The 24,573-nt window shown below is 44.8% G+C and overlaps 1 protein-coding gene across 5 annotated transcripts in view; it reads right to left on the reverse strand.

Annotated features, from left to right (window-relative positions):
- DIP2A (disco interacting protein 2 homolog A) overlaps positions 1–24,573 on the reverse strand; it is a 2,340,120-nt gene that overhangs the window by 122,948 nt on the left and 2,192,599 nt on the right. For 3 of the 5 annotated variants that reach the window (XM_069616034.1, XM_069616033.1, XM_069616032.1), the window contains 2 exons: positions 23,513–23,570; positions 22,576–22,650 (listed from right to left, as the gene is read on the reverse strand). The exons of the other annotated variants lie outside the window; for them this stretch is intronic. In XM_069616034.1, coding sequence (XP_069472135.1) covers positions 22,576–22,650; positions 23,513–23,570 — 133 coding nt within the window. The remainder of the gene's footprint in view (positions 1–22,575; positions 22,651–23,512; positions 23,571–24,573) is intronic. 5 annotated transcript variants of the gene reach the window in all.

The raw sequence follows: 24,573 nt of genomic DNA on the forward strand, positions 1-24,573 counted from the left end.
AACAGTCTTTTCTTTGTGGCATCAGCCATGGTCAAGGTGTTGAGATGCAGGCGCAAGCCTGGGCCTGTTGGTGCCACTGGTTGAAGATCCGACGGTTGATTAAATATTTTCGCCGACAAGGGGCCCTTGCTGCTGGTAGTCACCACGTGATGTTGACGAAGAAGAGATGGAAGATTTCTTCAGAAAATAGCTAAAAACCTCTGATTTTCAAGGAGAAAAGCACAAGGACTTCCAACACTACAGCGTTGTGTGGCGTTGAGTAATGGCCCTTGACAGCCGTTAGGCTGTCCTCGGCCTTGATGTTGACTCCGGTATATGAAGCACGTGTGGTAACCGTTGCCTTCGTTCTAGTTTTTTGCCCTTTTGATCTGCATGCCTTGCCATAGATGGAGACATACTCTACGTTTCGAGAAAGGAAGGTGTAAAACATGGAAATTCTTGACAAGCAAGAGGGGAAGGATGGGAGAGCAATGAGGAATATGTGGGAGGAACATCAAGTCGAAAGAGCATTACAATGGGTAAGCAAATTGTTTTTCGAATGGATTGTGTCCTCCCACGTATTCCTCATCTTTGATACACTCCCATAGCAGTTTGTCTTAGGAGGTGGGTTAATGTTATAAAAAACAGCTTTGCCAAATTTGTCCTCCTCTCCCGACGTAGAGTCTAGGCAGTAAAATGTGCTGAATGTATGAAGGGACAGCCAAGTTGCTCCTCTTCAGATGTCCTGCACCGGCATCCCCCCCTTTCCAGAGCCTAATAAGCCGCCACTCCTCTAGTGGAATGCGCCCTCAAACCTTTGGGCGAAACTTTCCCTGCTAGTGAGTAGCATTCGGTAATTAAGATAACTATCCATGGTGAAATGGTTTGTTTTGTTACTGCTAAACCTAGTCTTTGTCCTGCATAACCTACAAAGAGTTCGTCATCCTGACTAATATTAGCTGTTCGTTTAATATAGTAACTTAGCACCCTTCTAGGGTCTAGCTTCTGAAGCCTCTCCTTTTGATGGATGAGTTGGAGGGTATAAGGTTGGTAAGACTATCCATTGCATTAAGTAAAATTCTGACAACTTTCGGAAGAAAAGATGAACGGCCCCTTAACACTACCTTGTCCTTAAAAAAGGACATTAAAGGTGCTTTTGAAGATAGCGCCTGCAGTTTGCTTACTCTGTGGGCAGATATGATAGCTAACAATAAGGCAGTGTTAGCATCCTCAAAGGACATGAGTGTAATGGCTCGAAAGGAGCCCCCATGAGGTACTTTAACACCAAGTTCAAGTCCCATGTTGGTACGATAAAGGGAGTTGGTGGAAACACATTTTTCTAGATCTTTTAGAAACTGTATAACCATCAGCACATTAAAGTACGATCCCTCATCAGGGGATCTCTTGAAAATTGAAAGTGCCGCTAATTAGCCTTTGACTGAAGCCACTTGTAACCCTGAATGGGTCAAATGGAGCAAGAAAGAACAATGGGAAGTTTGTTTGCATGTGATCTACTTTATTTTCCCTGCACCAGCTGCGAAACGTGTTCCAACGGCAGCGGTGTAGGGATTTTGTTGCTGGTCTTCTAGCCGAAAGCAACACCTCCATCACGTCTTCTGCGAGGTCACAATACTTTTATCTCACCCTCTCAGAAGCCAGGCGTGAAGATTGACCTCTGGGTGCAAAATGCAACTTCCCTCATGCGAGAGTAGGTCCACTCTTTGGGGAAGACGAATTGGAGGAAGATGGTCATTTCCAGAAGGTTGGGTACCATGTTGTCCTAGCCCAATCTGGAGCAAAGAGGATCATGGTTTTCCCAAACTCCCCCTTCCTCCTGATCATGTGAGGAATGACGGGGAGTGGATGAAACGCGTACAACAGTGGGAACTCCCAGTCCTCCACCAACGCGTCCCCTAGAGCTCCTCTCTGGGGAAATTCTCTGGAGCAGAACTGTTCGCACATCAGATTGTCACTGGTCACAAACAGATCCACTTGAGGGGTTTTCCAACAGGCAAATATCTCCAGAAGGACTTCCTGAGCTAACTCCCACTCGTGGGAGATCGTGCTCTGCCTGCTCTGAGCATTCGCCGCTGTCTATTCTTCTCCAGCTAGATTAACTGCCAGAAGAGTGATTCCTTCTCTCAGTGCCTAGAACCAGAGCTGCATTGCCTCTCTACACAGGGTCAGTGACCCTACGCCCCTTCTCTTGTTGAAGTAGTGCATGGCTACTGTATTGTCGATCATTATCAGGACAGTTTTCCCCCCGTATTGAGGGCAGGAAGGCCATCAGACCTAATCTGATTGCCCTCAGCTCCAAAAGGTTGATATGTAGTCTGGACCCCGACTGAGACCAGTGTCTGTTGACTGAAAGATCTCCCATGTGCGCTCCCCATCCTGTGAGGGAGGCGTCTGTCACAACTGCCATCACCGGCCATGGTTGCCAAAAAGGTTCTCCTCTCATTCTCTCGGCAAGCCCACCACAGGAGATCCTGGGTGACCTTTGTTGGGACATGCAGAAGGTCTGTCATTCTGCCGGAGAATTGAGACCACTGGGATCGGAGAGCCCACTGAAGGCATCTCATTCTCAGACAGGCCTCTGGCACCATAAAAAATGCAGGATGCCATGAGGCCAAGCAACCTTAGGAAGTCATAGGTTGGGAGATTTTGGGCCCTTAACTTGGGTGGCGAGGCTCTTCCTGTAGCAGAGTCTATGATTGCTCCAATAAATTGAAGCTTCTGTGAGGGTGTCAAGTGGGACTTCTTGAAGTTCAGGGAGAAGCTCAGCTCGTGGAGGAAGTGGCAAGTGCGATTGAGGTGACTAAGACTGTTCCGGAGAACAAGCCCATATCAACCAGTCATCCAGATAGGGTTAGATGTAAATCCCCCCTCCCTCCTTAGACTTGCTGCCACCACTGCCATAAACTTGGTGAAGACCCTCAGGGCAGAGGTAAGCCCAAATGCAGAACCTGAAACTGATAATGAGAACCGCCAACCGCAAACCTCAGGTACTTTCTGTGCTTCTGATGGATGGGCACATGAAAGTAAGCGTCCTGAAGGTCCAATGACACCAACCAATCCTGGAGTGGAAGGGCCTATAGGATATGCGAAAGAGTTACCATCTTGAACTCGTCCTTCCTGAGGAACTTGTTCAAGCATCTCAAGTGCAAGATGGATCGCACTCTTCTGTCCTTCTTGGGGATTAGGAAATAGGGAGAGTACCAACCCTGGTTTCTCTCTGCTGCAGGTACCAGCTCTATTGCACCGTTCTCCGTTCAGGATGAGAATCTCTTTTTGGAGGAACGGATCGGAATCCAATGAAGATCGGACTCTTGTGGGGCAAACTGGGGTTTCTTTAAGAATGGGAGGCAGTAACAGTAGGCCACTGCTTGTAGCACCCACGCATCTGAAGTTATGCCTCCCAAACTCTGAAGATGTTATGAAAATCTGCCTCCTACCACGGATTTGTGGGTGAGGGAGTCCGAGATTGTGTTGCTCCAACTGCAGTGGAGGGCAATTCAGTGGGTGTTGTGCAGAGAGTTCTACCCCCTTCTTTGACCACTTTGAGAGTACTGTAGAAGCGAAAAGGACATTCTCTCTACCCTTGTCTTGAAGGTTGTACATGTTGTCTTATTGCCACCCCTAGAGATTTAACTGCTGCTCTTGAAGGCTGCAGTTTCACTAAGCTGCTGCCAGCTTTTTCACCAAATAATTGAGTCCCATCAAAGGGCATGACCAGCAAACGTGCCTCGACATCTGGCAGAAACCCTGATCTCCTGAGGCATGCCAGGCATCTTAATACTGTACTGACAGCCATTGCTCTGCTTACAGAGTCAACCATATCCAGACTTGACTGCAATGAATGCCTCATGGCATATTTTACATCTCGAATTAGATTTAAGAATCCACCCCTCTGCTCGACTTCTGGAATATGATCTGCTGCTAGGGCAGCCACTCCCCAAAGGGTAGGTGAATATTTAGTCAGGGCACTGGTGGCATTGGCAGATTTCAGTGCCATACTTCATGCACTAAACATTCTCTTCCCTATAGCATCCACCTGCCTATCGTCCTTGTCAGCAGGAGATGACGGGTAAGCCGACGCTCTAGAAGATGCTCTTACAGCCTGAACCACTATGCTTTCTGGTGCTGTATGCCTTTTGAGGAAGGAAGGATCCTAGCAAAGATGCTCTATATGTCTTTGTCAAAAGTTTGTTAACTTGTGCGACTAAATCTGGCTTCAGCCAATCCTCCATCACCCTCACTCTCAAAGCGGTGTGAAATGGTAATACTGTTTCATTTACTACACCACTGTCTAGTATATCATTTTTCCCAATTATTGCAGCTGGTTTGGCCCATCTAAGATATTGTGAGACCTAACTGGGAACACTAACCTGTAAGATGGATCTAAATATCCAGCCATCTCTGGGTTTCCAAAATCAGTTTCTGGAGAAGTCTCCCAGCTGCTAGTTTCCTTAAGTGTTTCTACAAGATCCTGCATTTTTTATTCTTGAAAAATAAGCTTGTCTGGTACATTGGGTGTCCCAAATTCTTGCTCTTCCTCTTCCTCAAAGATGGACCCAATGGATCTAAAGAAATCTAGTGTAGGTAGAGGTTTGCATGACTTTATGAAGTCTGTCGAAGTCTTTGCAGGCTTTGGAGGCACTGAATGCGTTCAGGGAACCGAGGCGTTTGACGACTTCGACGAGGCGGTTGGTGAATGGCTCGATGGCTTTAATTTTATTACATGCCTGACGGTTCGGGTGAGTCTCTCAATGGCTTTGAAAACTTTAGGAAAAGCCTGGAGACCGGAGTTGAAGCACCTGCACCTTTTGCCTTTGAGGAGGAAGATAACGACTTAATCTTGTGCATCGAAGAAGGATCCTTTGACTTGTGTCGAGGAACCTCTCTTCCCAGGCTCTTAGGTGCGCAGGAAGGAGATGCAGCCGACTGCCTGCTGGTCTTTCAAGATGCAGAGGGGTGGATAGCTTTCTTTGACTCCTTGAGAGGGGCCACTTGGAGGAGCTGTACTCTTAAAAATGTCAAGCATTTTTAGGCGGAAATCTTCACATTCTGCGGGAGTCAATGACTTTTTGGAAAGGGGACTGTCGGGAGAGGAGGAAGAAGTCGACCGAGACCTATGGCGTTGCTACTTACTTTTTTCTGTCAAAGGATGACAAGCGTGGTGTCCTCGATCTCGAGCGCTTTTGATGCCTAGAGCGCTTTTGCTCAGGGGATACGGTCCCTCGAATCAGAGGAAGATTTTCTTTTAGACTGGGCAATGGAGGGGGATTTTGGATGAGGGCTTACCTACCTTGAGCTTCCCGTTCATTTCCCGCAAGGCCTTGACCATTATGGATTGGCATGAGCCACAATCATCGACCTTCTGGCCCACTCTGATACACGGTGCGGGTCTGTGATGGATATTTTTGCCCCAAAGTCGGCACACTGCTTAAACCCGGTCTTCGGTGTCGTGGACATGTTGAATAGACGACGAATCGACTTCTGAAGTACGTATTTTGACATTTCGCTGAGGCGATGTCGCTCCAAAGCATACTAGAATGCCGAAAAACAGAACTGCGGTCACTGTGCGTGCTTCACATACTAGCGTCGACGTCACTGCTGAGGACAGTATGCAGGATGTCGAGGGTCATGACTCGACGCCACATGACACTAGACTATGAAAAAAAAGTTTGAAAGCAAGCTGCAAGCAGACTTGGATGTATCAAAGATGAGGAATACATGGGAGGACACAATACATTCGAATGAGAGACTATTTCTCGCTTAGTGAATTTCTTGCCATGTTACAATTGCACATATCACCCTAAAGTGAAGTGCAGTTAGGATACTTTGTATCCTTATAACATTTTCTATAATGGCTTTTTGGTTACTTTTACAATGTGCCTAAGATGACCTGGTGGCAGCGAATAGTTTTCTACTGCGTTTTAAACTTTTTGCTTGTTTGCTTTTGCATTTACCGCAAAGGGCTACTAAAGGTGGCTAGTACCCTAAAATGGTTGTGCCCCAAGGTTTCAGCTTGCCTTTTGCCTTCTTATGTCAGGAAATGCCATACATGAAATACCCTTTCCTGGGGAAAGCTGCTGCTTTCCCGGGTAAAGGGGCAGTTTGTGTATGAGCCTGGATCTAGGGTCTGGTCCCAGTACATATCCTGATGCCTGAATGTTAGTTTCTGGGCAGATGTGGCCAGTGGCTATCCATTATTGGATAGCCACTGCCAGCTTGAATAGTTCAGAGTTTTACCATTGGTGGAGCTGGGCGAGCCTCCAATCATCTTGTATAAAAGGAGGACTACTGCTGCCAGTCTTCAGATCGTTGGAGCCAAGATCTCTACACCAAGAAGAGCAGCCCATTGAGGACCTGAGGGCGACTCCTGCAGCTGGCCAACACCAACTGCAGTGAAGTCCTGGTGAAGCCGTGCTCCTCTGTATGATCTCAGGAAGACCTTTATTGGTGCTTCTACCCCTGGACTGGTGGACACAACCATTCTCGAACCCTGCTCAAGAATCCGTGCCTTCTGAAGTGTCCCTGGACTAACCAGTGGACTGACCAGATCTCTCCTAGGTTACCTCGATGCAGCCACAGCTGCATTTCTGAATGCATCCTTGAAACTTAAGACGATCTTTAAGGGATACAAAACTGTCTGCTCCTGCATTTCCAGTTGTGTAGGACCTGCTCCTTTGTTCATCCCTGCAAGATCGCCTTCAGCACCCGACTACGGTGACTCCTGTTGCAATCGGTCTTCTTCGCATCCTAGAGGTGTCCTGAGGTCGCCTGCATCGCAGAGGTATTCATCTTTTCTTCATTTGGGTGTTCAGCTGGGAGGTGTCTGAAACCGATTTCCAAGCATTCGGACTGACGAAACCAAAAGTGTCCTCTGCACCCATGACCCTGGGCTTTCCTGGACCGGACCAAGCACAGAAGAATGTGTCCCCAATGGATTCCAGAACCTTGGTCTCTGGAGAAATCTGACTCAATGGGGCCAAGTAACATTTCCTTTCCATCCGTTCTCCATAGGGTTACATGGGTGTACAGTCCTATCTCTAAACTACTTTCCGCTGACTTTGGCCGGTGGAGGCCTGGTCAAGGATCCCTTACAAGGCCTATCCTAGTGACTGGGATTGAGTTAGTTTCCTTACCTGAACTTTACTTACCTTTTTGACCTTTGAATCATAACCACTGGCAGCATACAAATCCCTTAATAAACCTACCTGAAAAGTATAACTCCTGAACTGGTGACATTATGGCACAGAGCCCCGAACCATCTTAGGGTTGGACTCATTAAGGAAACTATTTTGTGGTTACTCTGAAGAGTCTTTCCTGAAATGCATGCATCTGAGTAATTACCTGTATTTCACTGGTTATTGAATCGAACAAGTTACTTTCTTACCTGGTAACGTTCTTTCAATGGGATGTTCCTCCAACGTATTCCCCATCTATGACAGTAATCACCACAGCTGTGCTGCTTCGGAAAAGTTTTCGGCGTCTGCATCCTGCATCGATGACGTTAATACGCTGCCCCTCGAGAGCCTCCGTTGAGCCTACGTCACCGGATGTTATAAGTAGGACGCACGACGGCTCCAGCCTCAGTTGTTTTTTTCCCCAGAACATGTGACACCAATCTTCTGCCAGTATGACTAGAGAAAGCCTTGCGGAAACGTAAGTTGCAATTGCATAACAAATTCTGTAGAGGGGCAGGCTGCAATGTGGAATATGCCGGAGGAACATTCCATCGAAAGAACGTTACCAGGTAAGAAAGTAAATTGTTCTTCGAGGGGATTGTGTCCTCCAACGTATTCCACATCTATGACGGACTCCCAAAGCAGTACTAACGTATGGAAGAGGGAAAATAATTTAGAATTTTAGAATACCCAATCAAATTGCAGAATAGAGGACCGCCTTACCAAAGGCCAAATCTTGCCCATGGATAGAATCCAGGGAGTAGTGTTTTACAAAAGTATGGACAGAGGCCCATGTGGCTGCTTCACAAATATTATGAATGGGAACACCCCTCTGCAGATCAGTGGAGGCAGCCACACCCTTAGTAGAATAGTCCTGTAAGCCTACCGGAGGGTCCTTACCAGCCAGACGGTAGCAATCAGAGATTGTCAAGATGATCCATCGGGACAAGGTCTGCTTAGAAACAGCTTGACCTAAACGCCTTCCAGCGTATCCCACAAATAGCTGATCATCCACTCTGACCCGGGACATCCGTGAAAGATAGAAGCTCAAAGCTCTCCTGGGATCCAGCCTATGAAGCCTCTCTTCTTCCTTACCAGGATGCGGAGGAGGATAGAACGCCGGAAGAATTACCTTCTGACGCAAATGAAAATCCGACACAACCTTCGGAAGAAAAGAAGGACGAACCCCAAGGACAACCCTCTCCTTATCAAACACTGTGAAAGGTGGCTTGGCAGGGAGTGCCTGCAACTCACTCACTCTGCGAGCGGAAGTAATCGCAACCAAAAATACAGTTTTAAAGGTCAACAGTCTCAAAGGACAAGAATGTAAGGGCTCAAACGGAGCACCCATTAGGAATTTCAGAACTAGGTTCAAATCCCATACCGGTACCTGGAAAGGAAACGGTGGGAACACATTTGTCAGCCCTTTAAGAAACTGAGAAATCAAAGGAATCTTAAAATAAGAACACTCCTCAGACGAGCGCTTAAATATGGACAGCTCCGCCAGGTAACCTTTAATGATACCCACCTGCAGGCCCTTGTGGGCCAAAGAAAGCAAAAAAGACAGAACCACAGGAATTGAACACTGAAAAGGATCCACATTCTGTACCCTGCACCAGTCGCAGAACTTTCTCCAACGGCAACGGTACAGGGATTTTGTTGCTGGTCTTCTGGCCGAGAGCAACACCTCATCACGTATTCAGGGAGGTCCCAATCCTTGCACCTCAACCTTTCAGAAACCAAGCATGAAGGTTGAGAGACTGGACCTCTGGATGGAGAAACCGACCCCCCTCCTGTGAGAGCAGATCGTCTGGGTAGGGAAGACAGCGTGGAGGGCAGATGGACATGTCGAGAAGGTCCGGGTACCACTCTCCTGGCCCATGCCAGAGCAATGAGAATCATTCGCGAACCAAACCTCTGCAGCACTTGCGGAATGACGTGGACTGGAGGAAACATGTACAGCAGTGGTAAGGACCACTCCACTACGAACAAGTCCCCTAAGGCTCCTCTTGGAGGAAATTCCCACTAGCAGAATCTTTGGCACTTCCGGTTGACACTGGTGGCGAAGAGATCCACTTGTGGGGTCCACCAAAGGGTGAAGATCTCCAAGAGAACTTCCTGGGCCAGTTCCCACTCGTGCGATACCGTGCTCAGCCTGCGCAGAGCATCCGCCGCCTCGTTTTCGTCTCCGGCCAGATGAACTGCCGAGATTGAAATCTCCTGCTGGATGGCCTAGAACCAGAGCTGCATCGCCTCTCTGCACAGTGGGAGAGACCCTGCCCCCCCTTTTTGTTGAGGTAGTGCATGGCCACTGTATTGTCCGTCAGGATCAGGACATTTTTCCCCCACACAGACGGCAGAAAAGCCTTCAGGACTAGCGTGACGGCCCGCAGCTCCAATAGACTGATATGGAGTCTGGACTCTGACGGAGACCATCGACCGCTGACTGTCAACTCGTTGGCATGAGCTCCCCATCCCGTGAGGGATGCGTCCATCACCATCATTACCTCTGGCCAGGGTAGCCAAAATGGAGCCTCCTTCATCAGATTGCCTTCGACGGCCCACCACAGAAGATCCTGAGTGACTGAGGGCGGCACCTGAACAGGATCCGACATCCTGTCGGAGGACTGCGACCACTACATCTTGAGAGCCCATTGCAGAGATCTCACCCGCAACCTGGCCTCTGGCACCAGTAGAATGCAGGATGCCATGAGGCCGAGCAACCTCAAGAACTCTAATGCCGGGAGACTCTGGACACGTTGAAACTGGTCCACCATCTGCAGAATGTGATGAGCCCTCACCTAGGGAGGCAAACACTGCCCCAGGGATGTGTCGAGCACTGCTCCGATGTACTGGAGCCACTGGGTAGGTGTCAAGTGGGACTTCTTTAAGTTGAGGGAGAAGCCCAGCTTGTGAAGGGAGTGGCAGGTGACTGACAGATGACCCAGGACTTGCTCAGGAGAGCGCGCCCTGATCGACCAATTGTCCAGGTAGGGGTAGACGTGAATCCCCTCTTTCCTGAGATACGCTGCCACCACCACCATGAGCTTGGTGAAGACCCTTGGGGCGGAGGTCAATCTGAACGGCAGGACCTGAAACAAAATGCGAGTTGCCAACCGCGAACCTCAGGTACTTCTTGCGCTTGGGATGAATCGGCACATGAAAGTAAGCATCCTTGAGGTCGAGAGATACCAACCAGTCCTGAAGTTGAAGGGCCTGGAGGACTTGAGAGTAACCATCTTGAACTTGTCCTTCCTGAGGAGCTTGTTCAAACCCCGCAAGTCCATGATGGGTCTCGATCCCCAGTATTTTTTTGGGATGAAATAATATGCGGAATACCATCCCTTGTTCCTCCCCGCTAAAAACACCAGTTCTATGGCGCCTTTCTCCAGCAGGGATTTGATTTCCTGCGCAAGGAGCGGATCCGGACTCTTCAAAGAGAGCTTCCCCGGTTGACTGTCGTGAGTCCTCTGCCGGAAAGGAAGACAGTAGCCATGGGCTATGATCTCCAGAACCAACACATCTGAAGTAATGGCACGCCATTCTACAAGATGCTGCGCCAGCCTTCCCCCAACCGGCGAACCATGGGACATGGCCTCATGACTGAGCTGAAGCGGCTGAGGCAGTGCCTGAGGGCAAAGAGGCAACTGCCCGAGCGGCTTTGGCACCTTGAGTAGCTTGTTTTCCACCTCTGGTACTCCTACGTTAGCCCCTTTGACTGGCAGCTCCCCTCGATCTACCAAAGGAAGAGTAGTATCGAAAGGAACCTCCCCTCCATTGCTGTCCCCTAGGACGAAAAGGCAGAGGTTAACGTACTGCAGCGCTCAATGACTTCGTTGCAGCTTTGGAGGTCTGCAACCTCTCAAGGCTCTCGTCAGCCTTGCTGCCCCATGTGGAGAAGCCCGGACTGTACACCAGGAGCAAACTCCGACTTCCACAACCACGCAAACCTGCGCATCAAGGTGCTCGTCGCCATGGACCGGCTGACACAGTCTGCCACGTCCAGACCCGACTGAACGGATTCACACATGGCATCCTTGCCATCCTGAACGAGGGCAAGAAAACCATCCTGTTCCTCCCCTTCGGGAATATGTTTAGCCGCCAAAGAAACACAATTCCACAGAGTGTGAGTGAATCTTGCCAAGGCACAAACGGAGTTGGCTGCCTTTAAAGCCATACCCCTAGATGAAAACACTTTTTTCGCTCAACCGTCAAAGCGCTCGTCATCCCTATCCGGAGGGATGGTAGGGTACGCAGCCTGCTTTGCTGGGGCCGTAGCCGCCTGCACCACCAAACTCTCCGGAGTGGGATGCAAAGACAAGTAGCCGGGGTCGCCACTGGCTGGATGGTATTTTTTCGGTAGCGACTTATTCACTGCCGGGAGACTCTCCGGAGCAGTCCAAGCCGCCGCCACCCTTCTTTGTAAGGCCATATGAAATGGCAGCACTGGGTCAGTGGGTGGACCTTGGTCCAAAATCCTGTAGAAAATCCCCAGGTGGAGCAGACCAACCCAAGTACTCCATCACCCTCGACATGAGATGCCTGTACGACAACTCGCCGAAGGTACTAGGCTCAGGCCTGCCAAACTCAACCTCCGGAGAGGTGTCCAGACCACTGGCATCATGTAAGGATTGACGCAGGTCTTCCATCTGGCTATGACCAGATAACAGGTCATCAGGAACCTCAGGAGGAACAAACCCCTCCACATCTGACCCTTCATCCACCTCTGAGATGTAATCCAAAGGCTGGAATAAATCCCTGGATGAGGGTACAGGAAAAGGTTCAAACACAGGCCTCACTGATTTACTCAGGGCCTTCCTCAGAGTTTCTACCAGTCTCTGTGGCACCTCCGATAAAGCCTTCTCAAAAGGCATCGACGGAATCAGCGTCGCCGTCGAGCGAGGCGCCGACGGCTTCGACAACAGCTTTGAGGCCGGAGACCTGAGCGTGTACTTCGACGGCATCGGCGCTGATGGCGTCGTTGACTTCCTCAGAGGCGGAGCCTCGAGAGAGCCCTCAACGGCAATGGCGCCGATGGCATTGATGCCTTCTTAGAAGGCCTCACAGGCTCCAAAGGGTCTCGAAGGCGACGAGGACCGGGACCTGGAGCAGGCATGGCTAGAGCTATATACCTTGTCTGATCGGGACCTCGACGGCTCCCGAGGAACGCGCCGACCGCCCAAGCCCAAAGGCGTGCGAGCCGTGGCCCTAGAACATTCCCTGCCGGCTCCTCTCGAAGGCGTGGATGGAACTGAGCCCTGCGATTCGAAAATCACCATCATCTCCTTGCGAAATGCGTCCCATTCTGCCGGAGATGAATGCTTGTTGGAACAAGCTACCCGTCGTCTGGCAGAGTCCTCAGACGGGGAAGGCAACCGGGGACTGCGCTTCCAAGAGTGCCTAGAAGAGGCAGAGGAATGGCGGAAACCACTCCGTGACCGAGACCCCCTGGACTTGCGCCGACATGGAGAGTCGCCCCTCGAATCGTTGGTCGAAAGCCCAGCGGATTTCGACTTACAGGGTTTGGAAACCCTACCTACAGATAGCTTCTTCTTCTGCTCCCGCAGGGCCTTCGACGTCAAAGAATGGCATTCATCGCAGTCATCGGTGGCATGTTCCTCGCCGAGGCACCACAAGCAGATGTCATGCGGGTCCATAAGCAACATCTTGGAACCGCAGTCGCGGCACTTCTTGAAGCCCGACCTAGGGGTAGAAGAAAATGAAGACATGATTCTTACAAGAAACCAAGAACGAAGAACCGATTCAACAGGAGAAGAACCGAGGCGCGCCGAGATTCCGAAGCGAACACGTCCGTGGAAAAAAGGGAACTGAGGCTAGAAGCGTTGTGCGTCCTACTTATAACATCCGGAGACGTTAGCTCGACGGAGACCCTCGAGGGACAGCGTATCGACGTCATTGACGCAGAAAAAAATTCTGAAGCAGCACAGCAGTGATTACTGTCATAGATGTGGAATACGTCGGAGGACACAATCCCCTCGAAATATGCTTACTTCCATCGCCTACAGGTGAATGTGTAGATCGGTTTTATAGTTGGTGTGTGACAATATTTGATTAGCGGTTTTAATTGCATAGTGTGTACTTTACAGGCCTAATAACGCATTGTATATTTTTGTACTTACCTGTCTAACATGAATTATTGATGGTGTTCTGTGTGGACTCATTTTAGCCCTACACCATTCGCATAGCCCTCCAAAGCCTAAGCTTTGCTACTTTGCTACCTTACCTTGATTGGGTTTGCTAGTCCTCATCTCCTCTCTGTTCACCATAATAAATTGGTTTCCCAAAATCCATCTTAACAGCATACAATGTGTTCTTCTACTGTGTTACTTACTCCCAAGGTGTAGGATTCCATGGTACATTTCTAGAGTTTCAAAGGTCCACAACCTCAAAAGACATACTGTTATCATTCCAAGGTAATTTTCATAGATTTCAATTGCTCACACTTAGTAAGAAAACAGCATTTAGCAGCAAAACCCTTTGGATGTAGTTTTACTTAGAAGTGTGATGTTTGGGTTATGTTTGAATTAGAAATAGAACTTGTACAAAAAATTCCTTAATGTACATTCAGGAATTGCTTATTTCCCCAAAGCAAGATGGAGGGTCTTTTCTGCAGCAGTGATTGGTGTAAATAGATTATGAGGTAGTTTGGAATGCTGCTCAAGGTTCTAAACAGCCTTTCATTTTAGCGGTCTGTGTGGCAGGTCGCAGTATACTTAGCTCTAAGAGTATATTTTAAAATATTTATAGTTAGCTTATTCTAGAAGAGCTTTAAAGATTTCCGAAGGTTTCAGAAGAAAAGACATTCAATTCAAGACTTTCCAAGGAGCAGTGAAGATACAGATGAAGCAAGCTAAGTGATTAACTTTTTCAAGACTTATGAAATTGAGTGAGGTTTTCAATTGCTTTATTTTTTTTTAAGAGAGACACTTGTTTAAGAAATACTAAAAAAAAAACGGAATTTTCCATTATCAGAATTGATTCCGTTATTTATCTGCATATTGCGTGTATATATTTTTGTGTTCATTCAGTTTTTACATGCGCGAAGTTGATCTACTAACACTCGCACGGTTTATTTTTAAAAAATATATATATTTTTTCCTTTACAAATAAAGTTCGGGCTGTACTTGTATTTTAAACTATTTAGTAGTTCCGTGCGCGAGCGTATCTTTGTCTCGCTTTTTGCCGTTATAGTAAGGTTAGCGTAAAGAACCTTCCGTTCATTACGTGCCGTCGCGTACACGTCTTTTCTTTTTCGGAAGCTGTGCGCGGCTCGTTATCAACAAAGCAAGCGTCGGATGGATGCGCGGTTCTTCAGTCAAGAAATCGAGCGACAGTAGAAAGCGCGGTTCATTGTAAGCAAAGCAAGATTCGGATTAAAGCGCAGTATGTTATTTTCTACGTCGGAAAGAAGCGCTGTTCGTGTAACCAGAAGAGAAGCATCAAACTCATGTGCAGATCCAATTCAGTAAAGCAGTCTTCGAATTGTGTGCACGCAATTCTAAAGAAGAGTGCACTGACTTTTCTGCTTGAAGCACTATAAGTTTAGTTTTAGTCTAAAGCAATTCAGTTAAGGGTATTACAAATCCTTTTAATATATAAATACATTTCAGCTGACATTTAAAAAAGTAATTCAAGTTCTATAGAAGTTTCAGCTCAACATCATCTGAAAAGAAAAGAAAGCCTATCAGCACTAAAGCATAGGCAACAGGTATTTCAGGAAAAAGAAAGCAAATTACAGTAAAAGAAAAAGTATACATATTTATCATATATATATCAACATATATGTTATTGTTCTTCCTAGACTACACAGACACCGAGGTGAGCAATCAAGCAATCCAGTACCTGAGGGCATCAGTGCAGTTCCGTGAAGATCTGTCTTTGTTTTGTTCTCCAATTCCCCTTTCCCCTTGGGTTTGCCAGCTTGGTAGTTTTATCTGCTGAGAGACTGTTAAGCAGGCAGACTTGGGGGGTCAGGTGGGCCAGCATCACTCGTGCAGGAAGACTCAAGATTGGACCTGACAGAATGAAAGGCCCACGTTATTAAATCCTGCCCGAGTGATGATGGACCCAGAGTCAGAGTTTAATCTGGGGGCTATGTTGATGGAGATAAAGGAAGAATTAAGGTTAGCCAAGAGTGAGACTTTAACCTTGGGAGTTAGGATGGAGGAATTAAGTAGCTTTGTGCATAAATCAGAGATGGCAGGATCATCAAAGATTAGCAAAGTTAGTGATCTTGAACCTCCAATTTTGTATCCTGAGTTAGGAGAAAAGATGCAAATATTTGATAGGGAAGAGAGAAAAAATATACATTTGACTCCAGGAATCTCATTAGTTTCAACTCCTTTAGCGCCCCCTGAAAGGTGTGGAGGAGATCATAGAAAACTGAAAACATTTTTAATGCAATGCGAGTTACACTTTTTGTGCAGGCCAGAAGCTTTTCCTACTGGAACAGCTAAAGCGGCCTTTTTAATTTCTTATTTAACTGGGGAAGCTTCAGCTTGGTCAGTACCTTTAGTTGAAAAAGGAGCTAATGAAGTAAGTGATTGGAAAATGTTTAAGGAGGAATTCAATAAAATGTTCGATAGAAGAACCTCATCTTTATGTGTAGATTATGAGTTATTGGAGTTGCGGCAGGGTAACAGAGAATTGGTGACTTATATAACTCAATTTAGATCACTTGTTCAGGAGAGTGAGTGGCCAGAAGAGAAGAGGGCTTCAATTTTTTATAGAGGAGTAAGAGAGGAATTAAAGGATGCGTTGACTACAATAGTAGAGACCAAAACTTTGTCAAGATTTAATTTCTTTAGTGATTCAACTAGACTTAGGGTTGTTTGAGAGAAGATCTGAAAGACGGAAAAATATTTCTGAAGGTAGAGTTTGGAATAGAAGTGAACGTCCCAAGATAGAACTGAATTCAGGAAAGGAACTTAAGGAACAGATAATTGAAAGTAAGGTCAGAGGTCCTTTAACTAAAGAAGAGAAAGAGAGACGACGTAGGGAGAAATTGTGTTTATATTGTGGAGATGGAACACATTTTGTAGGAAGATGTCCACGTGCTCCTAAACATTTTTCACCCAACACAGGAAAAGGACAAGTTGTGGCAAATACCATCCAGACAGCAGTACCACATATCACTCTTAATGTATCCTTATTTTGGGAAGGTAAGCTAAGATGTGGTGGTCCGTGTGTGATTGATTGTGGGGCCACTGGGAATTTCATGTACTTGTCTTTAGCAAATAGATTGGGGGTGCCTGTTGTTTCTAAAGGAGTTCCTGAACAAGTGAGGGCAGTGGATGGTACTCAATTGACATCTGGTTTGATTACACAAATGACAGATATTATAAGAATGAAAATTGGTGAGACACATGATGAGGACATTGTATTTGAATTAATTGATGCACCGCAGTTACAAATAATATTAGGTATGCCCTGGTTAACATTACACAATCCAGCTATTGATTGGGGAAGAAGAACAGTTGAATTCAAGTCAGAATTTTGTAGAGAGCAATGTTTGATATTTCAAGATCAGAGTCAAGAGGAATTATCAGTGATTCAAGGAGTTTGTTTAGCTGCGGGTGTAGTTCAGGAACATTTGATAGGCGCAGAGTCGGGAATTTTACCAGATTGCTATCAAGAATTCAAAGATGTGTTTGACGAACAAGTGGCTAGTGAGTTGCCACCCCATCGTTCATTTGATTGTAAAATTGATTTAGAAGACAGTGCACCAATTCCGTGTGGACGTGTTTATGCCTTGACTGAGAGAGAAAATGAGTATTTGAGAGAATATTTGGATGAGAATTTAGCCAAAGGGTTTATTAGACATTCACAGTCTCCCGCTGCTTCACCATTATTTTTTGTCCCCAAAAAAGATAAAACTTTGAGGACATGCATTGATTATAGAGCTCTAAACAAGATCACCATTAAAAACAGATACCCTTTACCATTGATCTCAGTGATGCTTGATAGAATTCAAGGAGCAACATTTTTTACTAAATTAGATCTTAGAGGGGCATATCATTTAGTAAGAATAAGAGAAGGGGACGAATGGAAAACAGCATTTAGAACCCGTTATGGTCTATTTGAGTATCAAGTCATGCCATTTGGTCTCTGTAACGCTCCTGCTGCATTTCAATTTTTTATCAATCAAGTTCTTCGAGAGTTTTTAGATGTGTTTGTTGTGGTATACATAGATGATATCCTAATATTTTCTAAATAATTGAATGAACACAAAGAACATGTTAGTAAAGTACTAATTAAATTAAGAGAAAATCAATTGTTCGCAAAACTAGAGAAAAGCCAGTTTCACACAGAGAGTGGAATTTTTGGGATTTGTTTTATCTCCTGAAGGTTTGGAAATGGATTCTGCTAAAGTAAAAGCTGTTAGAGATTGGCCTCAGCCTAATTCTGTGAAGGACTTACAAAGTTTTATAGGATTTGCGAATTTTTATCGTAGATTCATACAATACTTTTCTCAAATTATTTCTCCTATAACTAAATTGTTAAAAAAAGGAGTAAAGTTTGAATGGACTAAGGAAGCTGAGGAGGCGTTTCAATTTTTAAAAGACAAGTTTGTGACTGGACCAATCCTATTACATCCTGATGTTGAACAACCATTTTTTCTGGAAGCAGATGCCTCAGATTGTGCAATGGGGGCTGTGTTATCACAACGTCATCGGGTTACTGGACAACTTCATCCTGTAGCGTTTTTTTCTAAAAGTTTTTCTTCTACTGAAAGAAATTATACAATTTCTGATCGAGAATTATTGGCGATCAAAGCTGCATTTATGGAGTGGAGACACTATCCTTTGGGTGCCAGACATCGAGTTACTGTATTGACGGATCACAGGAATCTAACATTTCTTCGCTCTGCAAGAACTCTAACTCCAAGGCAATTACGTTGGTCATTGTTTTTTGCTGAATATGATTTTGTCATCTTATTCAAACCTGGACGTCAAAATGGGAAAGCACACGCTCTGTCTCGATGTGTTCCTGGTAGTTCAAAGAATGATCCTTGTGCACCAACGTCTTTGCTTTCTGAGAAAAATTTTGTTATTGCAGGAACTGAGAAGATTCAGGATTTTCGTGAGTCTATTTTGTCGTCATGGACGGAAGAAGAGTTGTTGAATTGGGTGTCAGAAGATTCAGAACGTCAACTTAAAGGTTTACCTTTTGTAGGGACGCGGTTATATTTACCATCTGAAGAATTGAGGATAAAAGCCTTGAAAGATTGTCACGATTCACCTTTGGCTGGGCATCCTGGAATCAAGAAAACATTTGATTTACTGCAAAGAGAGTTTTGGTGGGAAAGAATGCGAGAATATTCTGAGGAGTATGTAAAAACCTGTGAAATTTGTATTCGTTCCAAGTCGGATCATCAAAAGGCGGCAGGGTTGTTGGTTCCACTTCCTACTCCACCTCGCCCTTGGCATACAGTGTCTATGGACTATATTGTAGATTTACCACCTGATAAAGGTTGTACAACTATTCTTGTGGTTGTAGATGTTTTTTCCAAAGCAGCACATTTTATTCCCATCAAAGGAGCAGCTACAGCAACCTCATTGGCTCAGGCATTTTTGCAAAATATTGTCAAATTACATGGGTTACCTAGTCAAGTAATTTCAGATCGAGGTTCCCAATTTGTCTCAAAATTTTGGCGGGCATTTTGCAAAGAGTTGAAGATTGAGTTTAATTTAACAACAAGTTATCATCCTGAGGGTAATGGTCAAACAGAGAGTCAATCAAGAATTAGAGAAATACATTAGATGTTATCTAGGTTCTGGTCAAGGGTGGTTGGAATTACTTTGGTTGGCAGAGTTTTGCTATAATAATTCTACAAAAGAATCAACCTCAATGTCTCAATTTTTTGTCAATCAAGGGTTTAATCCACGTTTTTTGAGGGGTGTGGTCTTGAATGAAGTAGAAGTACCAGAGATTGAGACAAGATTAGAGTCTTTGGGACAAAATTTGAAATGTGCAGTTAAGTCTCTAGAGAAAAGTAAGTTGATCTACAAAAAATGTACTGATAGGAAACGTCGAAAGGGACCATAGTATGAGGCGGGAGATCGGGTATGGTTGTCCACAAAAAAATTGTCATTAAAAGGTCGGAATACATTTAGTCCACGTTATATTGGACCTTTTGAAGTAGAACATGTCTATTCCCCAGTTTCGGTTAGGTTGAAATTGCCGTCAGGGCTAAAAATACATCCAACATTTCATGTGAATTTGTTAAAGTTATGTAGAAATGACACAAGAATTAGTGATTCTCCTGGTCCTGTGTTTTCTGAATATGAAAATGAATATGAAGTTCAGGCTATACTAGATTCTAGAATAGTGCGGGTCAACTTCAATATTTAGTGGATTGGAAGGGTTATGGTCCAGAAGAAAGATCATGGGAAAAAGTAGTGAATGTACATGCTCCAAGATTGGTTAGAAGATTTCATCGTCTGCACCCTGAAAAGGTTGGCCCTGGGACAGGGCATTACGGAGGGGGTACTGTCAGGATTCCATGGTACATTTCTAGAGTTTCAAAGGTCCACAACCTCAAAAGACATACTGTTATCATTCCAAGGTAACTTTGCTACCTTACCTTGATTGGGTTTGCTAGTCCTCATTGTCTCCGCTCTGTTCACCATAATAAATTGGTTTCCCAAAATCCATCTTAACAGCATACAATGTGTTCTTCTACTGTGTTACTTACTCCCAAAGATTCCCACAAATATTCTATGAAGATCAAGCCGGGTGGCAAAATTGCAGGAAATCCAGACAGTTCACCAAGTCCAAGCCAGTTATAAGAATGTTTCTTCCCATTAAGTTCCCATCAGATAATTTGCTTGAGGGAGTGCTACCAATTAGGAGGTAGATGTTTTGTAACCTCGTCATCACGCCAAAATATATGTGGCATTGTTGAGTGCCATGCTACCTAAAAGCAAACCCCAAATCCATCCAAATTGTTGGACTCCCTGCCCGGTTGAAAAATGGGGAATGTTGTAGGTCCTTTCCCTGCCAAAAAGGTTAACAACAAAAGTTTTGGGAAGCTTTTGAAGTTGTTCAAAATAGGGACATCTAGATCATGTTTGGTCAAAAACTGTGATCATCTTTGTTTCCGTAAAACCCTTGACAGCCTACTTATTGATCAATAACATCTTCTGTGAAAAATGTTCAACAACCATGCCCACACAGAATCTTTCCCAGCTGGTGATTTAACCAACACCTGTGTGATGTTTACTCTCAAACTCCTATCTCAGAATTAAGCCTTGCATTTTTCATTGCTGCCGTCTCTGCGGAAAACTTTGGAAGAGGCATGCATAGATCTGGAGTAGTCTACTCAAACCTTTTTCACAATTGTCTGCGTTCCGCCTGTTTAATAAGAAACTGACCATTCTGTCGTTACAGCGAGCTATCAGATGTATCTTCTCTGAAGTGTTTGGCTTATGATTGTCACTTGCTGATGTTTAACTGTTTGTTTTGGTGTTAATATGCATGTAATACTTGCTCATTATGGTATTGCTTGTCAATGTGGAAAGTTCTTTTTGTTTAGCACCTTGAAGATGTTGAATTGTTTTATCTGCGCTATCAATCAAAATAAATAAAAACAAAAACCACAAAGCTCTCTTATTTGGTGTGGTCCAAATAGGACCTTGGAGTCGGGGTTGATGCGCTTTGGCTACATATTCTCAAACCACAGGAATGGAAAAGGGTTTCTACCATACTGCCATTACAAACTCTGATAAAGCCTTGTGGGAGGGAGGTAAAACATCACTAGCACGCTGTGCTCCAGAAGACTTAATGCATGTGCCTTCTACTCGCTCTGGGTATGCTGAAGGTAAAAAGATGACACAGCCTTACAAACCACACTGTTTTAAGAGGCAAATTAATTTCCCAGTGACAAAGGCATAGATGCAATGTCAGGATGAATCCAAGCCTTTTGTATTCCTCCGACCTTCTGCCATTTCCAGCAAACCAAAGTCACAGGCCAATTTCAAACTCTTCTAGTAGGCCCACATCACTGGTTAGACCAGACAATTCCAATCTGGACAGAAGAAGAATCATCCTCAAGCATTGTGTCAAACCTTTCGTAGTAGGTCCTCTCATTAGCGGGCATACACCTAGATGTACCTGGCTCTGGAGTAATAGGGAAGCAATGGGGGAACCCTACAGCATCAAAAAAGGGGGAGCAGAGACTGCTTGAAAACATCCAACGTAGCATTACAAAAGGCATCTCACTCTTGCAGTTAGCAACTCAGAACGTTTAGATACTTCTATCAGTGTTGCTGTCCCCATTCCCCTGTAGAGCCATAGCTTGGAGTCGGAGACAGGTGTCAGAACCAATGAGAGAAAGAAGAAGACTGATGTTTGCAACAATACTACTCACTCCGTAAACCTGAATGCTGCCACTTGTAAACCTTCTTCCTCAGCCTTGAGGGGAACTCAAGTACCAAAGGATCCTATGGAATGCTGTGTGTGGATCAGCGTTGAGTGGGAGAAGAATATAGCATTTAATTGTTCAGGGCCACAAACACATTGGCTAGGTGCTCCCTTAGCACCTTACGCTGCATGAGAAGAACTACAGTTTACAATGTTAAAGTCTACCCCCAAACACCAATCATAGCTTTTGTGTGGCTCAGAGACCAATATTTGTGAGCCGCACTACCTATAAAGTTTAAAGTGTCTATTGCGTGACTCCAGCATTCAGACTATGGAAAAAAGGCCATAGGGTGTACTTTACGATCACCACCAGACTGGAAACTAGCCTGCAAGGTGAAAACTAATAAACAGTCCTTCTCATGCTATGCTCCGGTCCTCTGGAACTCCATCCAGGTGATAATTCAGTCTGCTCCTAGTCAACTTCAGTTTAGGGAAGAACTGAAGACCCGGCTCTTCCAACAATACCATGGCGCAATCAAGATTACAGATATTGTGTGCACACCTCATCTATATATTCTACTGTGATCATTATTACTAAAGTTTACTTGATGGCTTATTAAATTCTCACTATCCGCGTACTACTCTTTGATCTGTACAGCACACCATTGTTCCTGAGCTAGGTTGGTGCTATAAAATATATAACAATGATAATAGGGCACTGGCAGCTTCAGATGTACATTGGATATGTCACTTCTAGTGTCATCTGTACAGTGACTGAGTTGGTGTAGAGCAGTGTAAGCCTCCATTGGCCATTCAAAGGCTTGCAGACCAGTCTACGCCTACAGGGTATTTCAGAAGATGAATAATCTGTGGGAAGAAGGTATCCATTTGAATGCTATTTACTTGGGAAAACTTTTTGCATCCCTAAATGATTTCTCATGACGTTGGATACTGTCATTGGCAGACTAAACAGTACCGCTAGGTTGGTCACATTAAGTTCATGAAGTGCTTTACAAACCTCTCCTAGATGAGAATCTCCCAGTGGCCCTTTTGTTTCTGTGTGTGCTATGATGACTTTTACTCCAGGAAGGATCTGAAAATAGCAGAGAATAATGTTAATAACTGTTCTTATAACATTCTAGAATGTATATATGAAGTGAGCTTGGGAAAAGAACAAAAGGATAATTGAATGCTAGGTGTATGATTTTTATGCAATGATTCTGTCATATGAAAAGAATGACATGGGTGCAACGTGAAGATAAGAGAATATGTGGACAAAAGCCCATAAAAGCATTCTACAATGCTAAAACAATAAGGATAACAATAATTATACCAGTGTAATATAAGAAGACAATCTAGGTATATAACAAAAAGGGACAATTAATTGGATCTAAGGCAACAACGCACACACAATCTGTTAAGACGAATATGGATGATATAGGCATGACAACAGCATTAATTTGATAAGAGATATATGTGATTGTAATATAAAATAACTATGTTTCAAATGCTGAAAAAACAGCATTGGCTTTGAAGCAAGAGAAAGCTGTGTGGTGTGCCGTGATAGAATTATCATAAAAAAGATGATGCAGGATGCGATGAATAATGAAAGTGATAAGCAAAGATAAGAGAAAGTAGGGGAGCTTTAAGATAAAGCTATGTGTGTGACATAATAAATATATTGGTGATTAGGGAAAAGACTGGTCTTGAGAACACAATTGGTATAGAAGAAGGCTAGTCTCCAAGTCTGATCTTAACGAGACTAATCCACTCTGTTTCCAGGATATCCACACAAAGTACATTTCAATACAGTGACTTCAAGTTGGCGTTATTTACATAGTTGGAATGACCAAAACCTAGTGGTTTTGTGGTTCTCAAGAACCAGGCAGAGAACCAAAGTAAATGCTGGTGTCAAAACAAGGCAGGGAATACAGCGTGTGAGGTAAAACGGTCACCTTTCCTGACTCCATTAATGGTAAACTGTGTGGGGACCCTCGTTCTACCAAACGGACCCTGAAAGTCAAAGTAAAAAATACACACTTTATAGATAAACTTTAAGCATATTGAATATTCATATTAGAAACAGTCACAGAAAATGGATCAGACGAGTGCTCATGTTCCTCCACCCCAGTACATTTCAAAGTTCGAGTTTGAATATTCAACACTCCATAATATACAATTGTGACATTTCTTGTGATAGAAGGCTTATCAGCAAAAAGGACTCATGGGCAAAAATGACAAAACTTCACAAGATGTTCAATAAAGAAAGGTTACTCACCATAATGACTAATGTACCCCTAGACCGTTGTCCCCTTTCCTCCATACTGTTTGGGTGTCACACCATAGGGGACAGGTTCAGAACAAACAAAAAAGCATTTCTCCTTTAAATTTGAAGTGCGCAAGTGGGTGGCTGTGGGCATGACCAAGCTAAGCTGCCCCACCCTCCATCATCTCACCGCAGTCCCTCTTTTATGAAAACGCAAGGCTACTGCCTAGTATGGATTTACTGGGGGGTGAATGGTTGGTCGTATGAAGGAAAGGGGACTATGAACTATGAGTACATTAGTCACTACAGTGATTCACCTTTCTTGATTCGTACGTCCCGTCCACTTTCCTCAATGCAATATGGGGAATTTCAACCATCCTACCTAGAGTGATGGGAGAAGAACTAATTACGGACTAGTGGGAGAAAACAGGTTCTTCAAAACTCATTGTCCAAAAGCAGCATCTGACCTGGAGCTGGTGTCTAAACAAGAGTGCTTACAAAAGGCGGAGGGAGAAGCCTACATACCAAGAGACACGCCTACGAAAAACTACTGGCAAGGCATTATCATAAATTCCCACTGGGGAAAAGCCTTTTCTGCAGCTTGTATACCTCGGAGACAGCTGCTATCATGCATCTGGCTATGAAAGCCTTGGGCATTTGATGGCCTGGGAGAAGCTACCAAATGTGACGAACAGTGCCTATGACTTCCTGAACAATTAAGTTCTGCTAAGATAAAATGTGTGTGTTTGC

This window comes from Ambystoma mexicanum, chromosome 9 (genome assembly GCF_040938575.1).
Source record: "Ambystoma mexicanum isolate Mex_15411 chromosome 9, UKY_AmexF1_1, whole genome shotgun sequence".
Lineage (NCBI taxonomy): Eukaryota > Metazoa > Chordata > Amphibia > Caudata > Ambystomatidae > Ambystoma > Ambystoma mexicanum.